This window comes from Desmodus rotundus, chromosome 9 (assembly GCF_022682495.2).
Source record: "Desmodus rotundus isolate HL8 chromosome 9, HLdesRot8A.1, whole genome shotgun sequence".
NCBI lineage: Eukaryota > Metazoa > Chordata > Mammalia > Chiroptera > Phyllostomidae > Desmodus > Desmodus rotundus.
The window spans coordinates 39,268,910-39,282,332 of record NC_071395.1 but is presented as its reverse complement, the minus strand read 5'-3'; the positions used below and the strand labels follow the sequence as shown (position 1 = coordinate 39,282,332).

General features: G+C 49.9%; 1 protein-coding gene across 3 annotated transcripts; it reads left to right on the top strand.

Annotated features, from left to right (window-relative positions):
• Window positions 1–4,270: 4,270 nt before the first annotated feature.
• On the top strand, window positions 4,271–13,238 carry STAP2 (signal transducing adaptor family member 2). 3 transcript variants are annotated; one of them, XM_045202553.2, is made up of 13 exons: window positions 4,274–4,485; window positions 7,355–7,426; window positions 7,560–7,682; window positions 8,659–8,715; window positions 9,642–9,742; window positions 10,179–10,355; window positions 10,893–10,962; window positions 11,053–11,155; window positions 11,280–11,354; window positions 12,338–12,493; window positions 12,582–12,683; window positions 12,761–12,835; window positions 13,077–13,238. In XM_045202553.2, the coding sequence occupies exons 1-13, from the start codon at window positions 4,384–4,386 to the stop codon at window positions 13,217–13,219; spliced, it is 1,356 nt and encodes a 451-aa protein (XP_045058488.1). In that variant the 5' UTR covers window positions 4,274–4,383; the 3' UTR covers window positions 13,220–13,238. The 3 variants fall into 3 exon arrangements, with proteins under 3 accessions (XP_045058489.1, XP_045058488.1, XP_024424816.1); XM_024569048.4 differs by having other exon boundaries at window positions 4,276–4,485; window positions 10,221–10,355; XM_045202554.2 differs by lacking the exon at window positions 11,280–11,354 and having other exon boundaries at window positions 4,271–4,485.
• Window positions 13,239–13,423: the final 185 nt, after the last annotated feature.

Below are 13,423 nucleotides of genomic sequence, written 5' to 3'. Positions count from 1 at the left end.
CTGTAAGATAATACATTTGTGTTGTGTTAAGACCCTAAATGTACTGTAACTTGCTACAGCAGCCATAGAAAACAAATACGTTGGCTAGAGAAGAAATATCACACAATCGTAGCAACAGACTCAGAAAAAGCACTTGACAAAATTCAGTGCCCACTCATGATAAAAACTCTTAGCAACCTAAGACAGAGGGAAACCATCTCAACTTGGTGGAGAACATCTACAAACCTTCAGTTAACATTGTACTTAATGGAATGTCCAGTAAAGATGGAGGTGTAGATAAACATGCCTCACTCCAAGCACAACTACAGTAAAAAATACAACTAGACTATGGAACAAATATCACCCAGAATTGTCAGAAAATTGAGCTGTGTGGAAGGCTGACAACCAAGTATTTAAAGATGCCACATTCATCCAGATGGGTAGGAGGAGCGGAGACACACAGAGATGAGTAGAGAGGCACAGAGAGGTGGAAAGGCATGGAGAGATGCAGAGAAATGAACGGGATATCTCACATCCGTGTGTGGCGGATAAAAATCAGGAGGGATACCTTGAGATCGAGGGATCCCAGCCCCAGACCAGACCACTTAGCCCAGGGTTCCAGTGCCAGGAAGATAAGTCCCCATAACTTCTAGCTATAAAACCAATGGGCTATAAAACCAGAGGGGGCTGGGGTAGTGGAAGAAACTGCAGGATTCTCAAGAGACTCCTCTTAAAGGGCCCAAAATGGACTTAGGACTTGCTCAGACCCGCCCGCTCTGGGATTCAGCACCACGGCAACAGCTGGAAGGGCACCAGGGGCATATGGGGAGAAAGTGAAGTGACTGGCATCAGGGTGAGCACTGGGAGACAGCTTCCTCCTGGACAAAACTCCAGAGGCCAGGCAGCAGCATTGTTTCCTCTCTGAACCCTCCCCCACAGACAGCAACAGAGCAGTGACACAGGTCGCCCTGCCCTGGCAAGTACCTAAGGCTCTGCCCCGTACAACTTAGTAGGGAGTGCTTTTCTACCATAGGCCACACCGCTAAGACAGGGAGTCAAAGCAGCTCTACCTAATTAATACACAGAAACAAACACAGGGAGGTTGCCTAATTGAGGAGACAAAGAAATATGGCCCAAAAGAAAGAACAGAACAAAACCCCAGAAAAAGAACTAAGTGAAACAGAGATAGCCAACCTATCAAATGCAGAGTTCAGAACACTGGTGATAAGCATGCTCAGAGATCTCATTGAGTACAGCAAATGCATAAGGGAAGAAATGAAGGCTACAGTAAGTGCAATAAAGAAAAATCCACAGGGAACCAACAGTGAAGGGAAGGAATCCAGTGTTCAAACCAGTGGTTTGGAACATAAGGAAGAAATAAACAGTCAACCAGTACAGAATGAAGAAACAAGAATTCAAGAAAAATGAGGAAAGAATAAGAAGACTCTGGGACATCTCCGAATGTGCCAACATCTGAATCATAAGGATGCCAGAAGGAGAAGAGGAAGAACAAGAAGTTGAAAATATTTGATCAAATAATGAAAGAAAACTTCCCTTATTTGGTGAAAGAAATAGACATACAAGTCCAGGAAGCATAGAGAGTCCCAAACAAGTTGGACCCAAAGAGGACCATACCAAGATACATCATAATTAAAATGCCAAAAGTTAAAGATAAAGAGAAGCTTGCTGCTTTTAAAAGAATCTTAAAAGCAGCAAGAGAAAAGCAGATAGTTTCCTACAAAGGACTTTCCATAGACTGTCACCTGATTTCTCAAAAGAAAGTTTGCAGGCTAGAAGGGATTGGGAAGAAGTATTCAAAGTGATGAAAATCAAGGGCCTACAACCTATATTACTCTATCCAGCAAAGCTATCATTTAGAATGGAAAGGTAAGAGGGTAGTGGGGAGAGGGGTTTTCAGGAACTACTATAAAGGACACATGGACAAAACCAAGGGGGAGGGTGGAGGCGGGGGAGGGAAGTAGGTTTGGCTGGGGTGGGGTGGAGGGGTGGGGAGAAAATGCAGACAACTGTAATTGAACAACGATTAAAAAAAGTTTAATTAAATAAATAAATAAATAAATAAAAATAAAATAAAAAAATAGAATGGAAGGGCAGATAAAGTGCTTCCCAGACAAGGTAAAACTAAAGGAGTTCATCATCACCAAGCCATGATTATACGAAATGCTAAAGGGAATTATATAAGAAAAAGAAGATTAAAACAATGAACATTAAAATGATAATAAATTCACAACTATCAATAATTGAATCCAAATAACAAACTAATCAAAGCCTCTGACTGAAAACCCCTGTGGGGGTTGAGGTGGCAGCGAAAGAAACTCCCAGCCTCATAGGAGAGTTCATTGGAGAGACCCACAGGGTCCTAGAACAAACATAAACCCACCCACCCGGGAATCAGCACCAGAAGGGCCCAATACGATTGTGGGTACTGGGGGAAGTGACTGAAAGCCGGCCTAGACTGGAGCAAGTGTCACTGTTCCCTCTCAGACCCCTCCCCCACATACAGTTTCACAAGGCAGGGTGTGGGTTGCCCCGCCCTGGTGAACACCTAAGGCTCCGCCCCTTACTACATAACAGGCACACTGAGACAAAAAAATATGGCCCAAATGAAAGAACAGATTAAAGCTCCAGAAAAAATACAACTAAGCAACGAAGAGATAGCCAACCTATCAGATGCACAGTTCAAAACACTGGTAATCAGGATGCTCACAGAATTGGCTGAATTTGGTGGACCAGAAGGAAGAAAGAAACATTCAACCAGAACAGAACGAAGAAACAAGAATTCAAAAAAATTAGTAGAGGCTTAGGAACCTCCAGGACATCTTTAAACGTTCCAACATCCGAATCATAGGGGTGCCAGAAGGAGAAGAGGAAGAGCAAGAAATTGAAAACTTATTTGAAAACATAATGAAGGAGAACTTCCCCAATATGTCAAAGGAAATAGACTTCCAGGAAATCCAGGAAGCTCAGAGAGTCCCAAAGAAGTTGGACCCAAGGAGGAACACACCAAGGCACATCATAATTACATTCACCAGGATTAAAGATAAGGAGTGAATCTTAAAAACAACAAGAGAAAAGGAGACAGTTACCTACAAAGGAGTTCCCATAAGGCTGTCAGCTGATTTCTCACAAGAAACACTGCAGGCAAGAAGGGGCTGGAAAGAAATATTCAAAGTCATGAAAGGCAAGGACCTACATCCAAGATTACTCTATCCAGCAAAGCTTTCATTTAGAATGGAAGGGCCAATAAAGTGCTTCCCAGATAAGGTCAAGTTAAAGGAGTTCATCATCACCAAGTCCTTATTATAATGAAATGTTAAAGGGACTTATCTAAGAAAAAGAAGATCAAAAATATGAACAGTAAAATGACAACAAACTCACAGTTATTAACAACCAAACCTAAAACAAAAACAAACTGAGCAAACGACTAGAACAGGAACAGAATCACAGAAATGGAGATCACATGGAGGGTTATCAATAGGGGAGTGGGAGGGGGAGAGAGGGGGGAAAGGTACAGAGAATAAGTAGCATAAATGGTAGGTAGAAAATAGACAGGGGTAGGGTAAGAATAGTGTAGGAAATGTAGAAGCCAAAGAACTTATACATGACCCATGGACATGAACTAAAGTTGGGAATGCGGGTGGGAGGGGGTGTGCAGGGCGGAGGAGAATAAAGGGGGGGAAATGGGACAACTGTAATAGCATAATCAATAACGTATATTAAAAAAACAAATTGCTCGAATAAAAAGAGAAATGCTTTTTCTTTCTATAAATCTGGCAAAATAGGCACAGGACTTGTATACTGAAAACTACACAACACTAAAGAAAGAAATCAGAGATTGAAATAAATGAAAAGATAGACCATGTCGATGGACTGGAAGACTCGACATAATAAAGATGTCACATCTCTACCAGCTGATACAAGTTTAGTGCAATTCCTATCACGATGCCAGCAAGATCTGGGGGTAGACCTAGGCAAGATTATTCTAATGTCCAAACAGCCTAACAGGCATTTCAGGCCTTCATGTTTTGTTCCTGTTATGTCCTCTCTAGTCGGATCCCCAAACCACTTGGGCACTACCAGGCCTTTCTCACTTCCTGGTCTTTGCTGAAGCAGATCTCTCCTCCTGGTGCTCTGTCCACTCCTGTGGCTTCCTCCTCCACTCCAGCATAGCTTCCCTGCTCCCTGACTTCTGGGGAAGACCAGAGAGGCTGGGATTCCCCTAGGATTCCAGGACCTGCCCAGGCCCAGCCTCCGCCCAGCACTGGCAGGGGAGGGAGCTCTGGAGCTGACAGTAGAGAGGAAATTCCGCTGGAACCTGTTTCTCTGCTTCCTGGCCAAGCCTGGCTGCTGGAGGGAGAGGCCAGGCCAAAGACCCGGCCTGCCATGGCCTCGGCCCTGAGCCCACCCCGGGTCCCCAAGCCCAAGTGTGCCCTGCCTTCACACTACCATGAGAGCTACCTGGAGAAGAAGGGACCCCGCGACCAGGTAAGGCAGGGCAGGGAGCCTGGCACTGCTGGGCTGCCTGGCAGGTGAGGCACCTATCTGAGCTCCAATCTCCCCACATATCCGAGGAGCACAGGGTGGGTGCTGTCGGGGCAGGGCATGGGCTGGTGGCTGGGAAGGGTTCTGTCCATCTGTCTGTTTCTGTCTCTCTCTCTCTCTCTCTCTCTGCCTCTCATTTGATCTCTTTCTCTTTCTCTTTGTCTCTCCTTGACTGTATCTGTCTGTATCTCTCTGTTGGATACAAACAGGATCAGGACTTCCTCCAGGAAATGAGGAATTAAATTAATTAGTTCCGCTTTCCCCAGTCCTGAACTAACTTCTTGAGCCTCAGCTGAGGGGGACAAGGTCAGGACAGCTGCATGTGGGGACAGTAAGAACTGGGGGCCACATTCAGCAGGACCAGATACTGGCCACAGGACCAATGTACACACAAAGGTGTGCGTTTTTGTTTGTTTGTATGTTTTGTTTTGTGTTTTAAATCCTCACCTGAGGATATGTTCATTGATTTTAGAGAGAGGAAAGGAGACAGAGAGAAAAAAAAAAAAAACATCTATCAGTTGCCTCCCTATGAACCCAACTGGGGATTGAACCCGCAACATAGGTATGTGCCCTGACTGGGAAAGGAACCCTTGACCTTTTGGTGTATGGGACAATGCTCCAACCAACTGAGCCACCCGGCCAGGAGTGCATCCATGTTTTTGTGTGTCTTAGTCAGAATAAAGCCCAGCCCCTCAGTTCCTACTGAGGGCCCATCTCTCCCTCCCCACTTCCCATATACATCCATCTTCTACTATAACCCAAACCAACACCCACTGCTTTCCCTGCACACCTCCCTCCCTTTGTCACCGCAGCTCCCTCCTCCACTCCTTGTGTCTCCACGAGCCAAAATCCCTCCAGCCTCGAAAGTATGAAGAGGCAGCAGATCACAGTGGTTAAGAAAAACCGTGGGTCCATAGTGCAGGACCCAGGTTCACATCCCTGCTCCTTGCCTTTCTGATTCTCAGGCCTTATACAAGTGACTCTCCAACTTTGTCCTCGGTTTTCTGTTATAAAAATGGGTAGGATAGGGCCATAGTCACAGTTACAAGAGAGGGGTAGCCCTTAGCAGGCCGGGAAGTTGGCTCAGTTGGTTGGAGCATTTACATTGGAGCATCACTGGTGCTTTACATTAATTTGCCCAATTTTCACAACAGCCACTGAGGTGAGTACCATTAGTATCAGCGTTTTACTTTATTTTAAGATTTGTATCTATTTATTTATAGACAGAGGGGAAGGGAGGGAGAAAGAGAGGGAAACATCAATGTGTGGTTGCCTCTCGAGCACCCCCCTACTGGAGACCTGGCCGCAACCTAGGCGTGTGCCCTGACTGGGAATTGAACTGGCGACCCATGCAATCCACTGAGCCACACTAGCCAGGGCAGTATCAACATTTTATAAGTGGGGAAACTGAAGCACAGAGAGCTTAAATAATTTGTTCAATGGCACATAGCTGGCACATGACAAAGCAGGTTTCACCATACTGAGTTCAATCACTTATTACTTATATAATCACTTATTACTGTTCCAGGCACTTGGAAGTGCACTTGTCCAAGTGCCTGGAACAGTGCTTGGCAGAGATTAGGTCATCAGTCAATGTTAGTTAAATGTATGGATGTGTGTGTGGATGGGTGGATGGATGGACAGATGGTTGAGTGAATGATAACTGTTATTATAAGCACTATCCTCATTATCATTACAGATTAATTAAAGTCCTTCTGCCTCTGCTGGTATAGCTCAGCAGACTGAGCATGGGTCTGCGAACCAAAGGGTCGCCAGTTTGATTCCCAGTCAGGGCACATGCCTGGGTTGCGGGCCAGGTTCCCAGTTTGGGGCATGTGAGAGGCAACCACATATTGATGTTTCTCTCCCTCTCTCTATCCCTCCCTTTCTCCCTCCCTTCCCCTCTCTCTAAAAATAAATAAATAAAATATATTTTTTAAAAAGTGCTTCTTCCTTCAGGAAGTCTTCCCAGATTTTCCAGTTGGAGGCCTACTCTCCTCTGTGATCTTATGGTCCAGGGGTCCTAACTTTTCTTGCCTGGAGGATTTTATTATCTGTGCTTTCCCTATCCTCTGGAACATGATATATTTAGAAACAGAAGTCACGTCCCACTTATTATTTTGCCCACATAGAGCTGGTTGCAGAATAGTTGCTCAGGGAATATTTGGTGGAAAAAACATAGAATCTTATAATCTGAGATATATCCGCCCCTTAGGCCTCCAGAGAGTTACGGCATTTGGAGTTCAGAATCCTGGGGGTAAATCCTGAATTTGCGGACTTCCTAGGGTCCAGAACCTCGTAAAATTCTGAGACTACAGATTCAGCACCTATCTGAGGACCTGGCACCTAGGAGATGCCAAAAATATGTATGGAGTGGACAAGGGGACAGGAAAATGTGTGTGGATGTGTGGATGGGTGGGTAGATGGATGGGTGGATGGGGCAACATTCGTATGGGTGGGTGAATGGATGGATCATCATAAATCTAGTTAGCTTGACTGACTCCTAGAACTACTCCCTCCATAGACTGGGGGATTGCTCTGGGTCCCCCATCCCATCAAGGTTCCCTTTGGTCACTTCTCGGAGAATAACAGATCCCCAGAGGCTGCGGCATGACTGAGGAGGGCCTGCCTAAAAAGGCAACATTTGTTCAAAGACCCAAAGCAGGTAATGAAGGAAACTATGTGAAGATCTGGGGGAAGAGGGTCCAGGCAGAGAGAACAGCCAGTGCAAAGGTCCTGAGGCAGAAATGGGTATGTCGGAGGTACCCAGTTTGACACCTCACATCCTTCTTTCTCCCTCTCTGTTCTCCAGAATTACAAGAAGTTCTGGGCTGGGCTCCAGGGCCTCACTCTCTATTTCTACAATAGCAATCGGGACTCCCAGGTAAGGATGGGAGTGAGTGCACAAGAGCTGGCCCATCCTTGACCCCAGGGATCAAGCAGAGGCTATGGGTGATGGGGCCAAACCACGGGGTACCACAGACCTGGTACTCAGATGCCCGCTTTTGTGCCCTCAGCATGTGGAGAAGCTGGACCTTGGAGCATTTGTGAAATTCACAGATGAGAGTCCTCGGGGGAGTTCCGGTGACCCTGGTATCTATTTCAACCTGGTCCTCCGGAACCAGGAGATCAAGTTCAAGGTAGATCCCTTGGAAGGGGGAGGGTTGGTGGGAGACCCTGCCTCCCCATTGCACTCACCATTAACACAAACTAATATGGAGTCATGCAGAGTCTAACACTGGATTGGTAGCAACAGGCAAGTCACTCGAACTTTTTGGGCCTCGGTTTCCTCATCTGCAAAATGGGATAATATGTGTAAAGTGTCTAGAACAAGATCTGATCCACAAGGATCATCACTGCCATCATTCAACCCTTCAACAAACTTTAGTGAGCACCTACTGTGTGCCAGACCCTCTTCTAGTTGCACAGCAGTGAACAGTTCAAAATCCTTTGTGGAGTTTACAGTCTCGTGGTGGAAGCATGCAATGAACCACACAAATGTGTAAAATATATGGAGTGTCAGTCAGAGGACAGCAGATGCTAGGAAAAGGGGATGCAACGGTAAATGGTGTGATCAAGGAAGGCCTTACTGAGGATCTGAAGGAGGTGAGGGAGCCGGCAGTGTAAATATCTGTGAACCGGCTTTTCAGCAGAGGGAATAGCATACGCAAAGGTCCTGAGATAGGACTCTGCCTGATGTGTTAGAGGAACAGTGGCTGGAGCACAGTGAGAGAGGGGGACAGAGGGAGGAGGTAAAGGCTGTGTGTGTGTATGGTGGGGGAGGATTGGGCAGGTCATGCAAAGCCTTGTGAATTATGGAGAGGACTTGGGCCTTTACCCTGAGGGAGGTGGGAAGCCTGGGAGGGCTTAAAGGATACGAGATACATGACTTGATTTATGGAGTTGTTTTTTTTTTTTAATGTTGATGTAATAACATTAAAGAATAATATTCCACATTACTAAGGATTTATATTCAAACATCATTCTAAGTTAATTTGCCTAATTCATTTAATCTTCAAAATAGCCCTGGGAAACGTGAACTGTTATTCCTGACACCCATTTCACAGATGAACAGACTGAGCCTAACCAACACGGCCTTCTTCTTTCCCTCCCTAGGTGGAAAGCCTGGAGTCCCGGGAGATGTGGAAAGGCTTCATCTTGACGGTAGTGGAGGTCAGCATGGTGGTTGTCCTCTGTGGCTCTCTCTCCCATTCCCCAGTAGTCCTCCTCAGAAATCCTCTTTTTTTTTCACCTTTCATTTGCTTAAATAAGGCCCTGGAGCAGGGGTGTCAAACTCACTTCACGGGGGGCCACACCCATCTCGCAGTTGCCTTCAAAGGGCCGGAATAATTTTAGGACTGTATAAATGTAACTACTCCTTTAACTGTTAAAGAGTTGAGATTACATTCGGCCCTTTGAAGGCAGCCGCGAGGCCGGTGTGGCCCCCGGTGAAAATGAGTTTGACGCCCCTGCCTTAGAATATAGCACAATGGTCTCAAGCTGGTGGCCTACACACGAAACGTAGTCCATAAACATCTTTTGTTTTGCCGGCAAGTGCTAAAAATTTAAGACAGCTGCTACCACTTAAAAAAACAGGATTTTGGTCAACATTCCTGATTTCTTTTTTAAAAGATTTTATTTATTTATTTTTAGAGACAGGGAAGGGAGGGAGAAAGAGAGGAGAGAAAGATCAATGTGTGTTTGTCTCTCGTCCGCCCCCTACTGGGGACTTGGCTTTCAACCCAGGCATGAGCCCTGACTGGGAATCCAACCAGCGACCCTTTCGGCACTCAATCTACTGAGCCACACCAGCCAGGGCCTCCTGGTTTCTATTTTACTCATTTGTTCCCTGCCTGACCCCTGCAGCCTGTAGAGTTTGAGACTCTACATTCTAGCAACTGCTGTGTCATCCTCCCCATCACCGGTCTCTCTCTCTTCACATCCTCTCCAAAACCTCTTTGCCCCTGAAGGTGTAGGGCAGCTCTGGAGCCTCCAGACCCAGGTTCCCATCTTGGCTCTGTCTGCACTCTGGCCTCAGTTATCCCCTGTGTGACATGGGCACAGCTGCCCGTTCCACAGCTGCCCCCATCGCTCCTCAGCTCCGTGTCCCATACAATTTGACCCTGCTGCCTGGACATCTGTACATGATGGCCGAAGTCTTGACCAAAGAGGAGATGCGCCGCACGCTCGAGATGCCCTCGTGAGTGCCACATGGCCTGAGGACCCCGGGATGGGGTGCTGTGAGTGGGGTCTTAGGTTAAACACAAGGCTGCATCTAGATGGGGCAGGGATTAGGTTCCCTGGTGGGAGCCGGACTTGGTGTTTGGGGGCAAGTCTGGACCTCCCGCAGACGGTATAGGTGCCTTGGGGCGGGTCCAGATCTCCGGAGGAGGGTCTGGTTGCTTGAAGGGCGGAGCAGGTTCTCCAGTGGGGGCTCTAGGTGCCTAAAAGGTGAGGCTGATTGCTCCAACACTGGGTAATAAGTGGGAAGGCGTGTCTGGGTGTTGGGGTCGGGCTTTTGGGCAGGGGCGGGGCTAAGTGTGGAGGGGCGAGGTTGGGGTCGGGCTTTTGGGCAGGGGCGGGGCTAAGTGTCGAGGGGCGAGGTTGCGTACGGGAAGGCGTTCGGGGTCTCCCAGGGGACAGGGTCTTTCCAGCGTGAGTGACGCAACCCTCGCCAGGTGCTTCTTGAAGGTGAGCCGGCTAGAGGCCCAACTGCTCCTGGAGCGCTACCCAGAATGCGGAAACTTGTTGCTGCGGCCCAGCGGGGACGGCACAGACGGAGTGTCGGTCACAACTCGACAGACGCTCAATGGGTGTGCAGGCGCAGCTCTGGAGCCGGGGGCTGGAGGATGCAGGGGGCTCGCTGGAGAGTTGTGTGTGGGGGCGTGGTCAGACGTAGAGGCGGAGTCGGATCCTAAAGGGAGTGAGCCTAGATACAAAATCTCTGCAGGGACTGGGGAGGACTCGGGAGGCGAGGCCAGAGGTTAAGGAGCGTGGAATCCTGAGGCTGGCCCTCCCCGGTTGTAGGGTTACGGGCAGGCAAGTCCCCTACAAAGTGGAGTCAGAGCCTGTGGGCGGAGCCAGGGAGAAGGGCGGTGCCTTCTTTGGGGGTGGAGTCCTTCGGAACCTTGCCCTCCCTGGGGGTGGAACCAGGACTAGGGGCGATGTCTTTCCAGGGGATGGAGTCAGTCGAGGGCCTAGTCAATAGAGAGAGCCCCTGCAGAAAAGGGCGTGATCTGTATGCCGGGGAAGAGGGAGGGTATTAGGCCCTCCATGGGGGCGGAGACAGAATGAGGGCGGGGTCTTTTTTGGCCTGAGTCAAGGCCCTCACTTGCCCGCTGCATGTGCAGGACACCGGTGGTCCGGCACTACAAAGTGAAGCGCGAGGGCCCTAAGTACGTGATCGACGTGGAGGAGCCGGTGAGCCTTGGGGCGAGGTCTCGGGAAGTAACTGGTGGGGTCGGTGCCGCTTCCCCCGCGGCGCTAACCGGACCCCTTATCCACCCCCAGTTCTCCTGCGCCTCACTCCAAGCAGTGGTCAACTATTTCGTGTTGCAAACCAAGAAGGCGTTGGTGCCCTTCCTACTGGACGAGGACTACGAGAAGGTGCTAGGTGGGTGAGGCCTCAGGGGACTCCGGTGCCCAGCCCCTCCATCTCCTGCCTCTGCCCCAAAGTGGCCACCCTTAGGTCAGCCCCGGGGCCCGGCGCCTCCTCCAGGCAGCCCTCTCTGTTCTAGGCTACGTGGATGCGGATAAAGAGAACGGCGAGAGTGTGTGGGTGGCACCCTCGGTACCAGCGGTCCCCTGCCCAGGTGATGCCCCTTCCCCCAAAGAGCATTGGGGCAGAGGGGTAGAAACCTAGAACCCATACTATATCTCTTGTGTCCAGTCTTGTCCCCAGAGTTGCAGGGACCCAGAAATTACCCAGACCCTGCCTTCTGGGGAATTCCAGGTTGTAGAAGGGGCTGACAGAGCTGGACACAGACACTCCCAGCCCTGTGGGGTTGAACCTGGGGCTGGTGCCTAACCTGGAGTTGAGGAGAAGGGGGAGGCAGAGTAGGGGGAGGCCATCCTAGAGGAAGGGGTGTGTGCCGAAGTTTTCAAGGGACTGCAGTACAGATGGGCAACGAGGGGGCAGAAGGTGCGCCTGGAGTAAGAACTACTCAGAGGTGGGAAACGGGTGGGTGTTGGGCAGGGATGGGGGCCAGTGCAGCTTTACGGAGCAGGAGGAGGAGGCTGGAAGCAGTATAGTCCGCCTTGGGCTGGGCAGATGCTGGGGACCCCATGTATGCAATGGACATATATGTACCCATACATACACACATGCCGCAAGCACCAACACGGACTGTGTCCCCCTGAATAATCAGAAGTTCTTATGTAGACGACTCCACATAAGCATGAATACGTGTCACCATCCCGCCCCTTCCGGCATACATACGTATCTTAAGCCACAATCACATGTGCACAGCACAAACTGAGACATTTATAGACATACGCATGTACACACAAGTACAGGCAGGTACCCCAGCACAGACCTTAGCACCCACACACTGTCATACACATATACACATTTATGTATACTCAGCTTACACAACATCACCCAGTTCATGTTCGTGTTCCACAGGGACACGAGCTCAAACTCACACATGGGCATGTGTACAGACACACAGGCACAGGGACACAGGCCCGTACCCAGGCATGCACACACACATTCCTGCTCACAGAGGCACACAGACCCACCCGGAGGTATCCCTGCACCATGTGGGTCCCCAAAATGACTGCCATTTCCCACCAGACCCTGCATCCCCGGCCTGTGGCCCCAAGCAGCCGCCTCCTGCATCCATCATGCCTGCGCCCAGCCAGGACAGGCTGCCCCCACTACCGAACCCAGATGAGAACTATGTGATCCCAATTGATGATGCCCCAGCTGCCGACTATGTGAATGGTGATGGTGAGTGGGGACCCAGGGTGGCTAAGAGAAGGGGGAGGGGGACCAGGCTCATGGCCAGATATGACACACCACATCTTTGCCCACGCAGTGGTTTCCCCTGGTTGGCCAGGGGTCCCGAAGCCCAGGAAGTGTCAACTGGCCCCAAAGGTTCAGGCAAAGCCTTCAAAGCCACCCACTACAGCTAAGCCAGGTAGGAGACCCTCCTCCCTAGCCCTTCCCTCACCCAGTGGAGGGCTGTTCTCAACCTTCATCTCCCTTCTCCTCCAGAGCCCAAAGGCCTTATCAGCGGCCTGGCCAAGAAGCTGGCCATCAGCTCAGGACAGGCTCTCTTCCCCAGAACAGGTAAGGGACCTGGGAGGCCAATGTGAGGGATGGGAGCTTCACAGGTGCGCGACCCATGCAGCCACACAGGACCTGGCCCCCAAAAGGCCTGCACATGGTTTAATGTTCCTCCTGCTGCTTGAATCACTTCCATCTTGTACCGGGCCCCGTGCATTCTGCAGCCAGTCCTGGGCGGGTGTGGGGGAGCAACATGGACTGGGGATTCCCGGTGCAGCTGAAGCCTAGGGTACCCACCCTCCAGGGTTGGCCAGTGTGACGGCAGAGCTGGAAGAGAAACTGCAGAGGCGGCGGGCGTGGGAGCACCTAGCTGGCCTCACTGGGGATCAGCAGGCCAGTCTCGGAGCTGGGCACATCAGTCAGGTGGATCTATCCTCTCAGAATTAAAAGTTCAAGTGACCCCAGGGTCCACGAGTGTGACTTGGCTTGGCGCGGGGGGCCGGGGGGTGTTGAGGGGCCCGTCAGATGCCTGCCCACAGCTGGCTCTATTCACTCCTAAAGATTCTCAGCTCAGCACAAACTGCCATCTGACTTTGCCAGAAAAGCCCATTTGACAGCTGAGAAAGCTGAGGTCCAGAGAGGGTCAGGGCA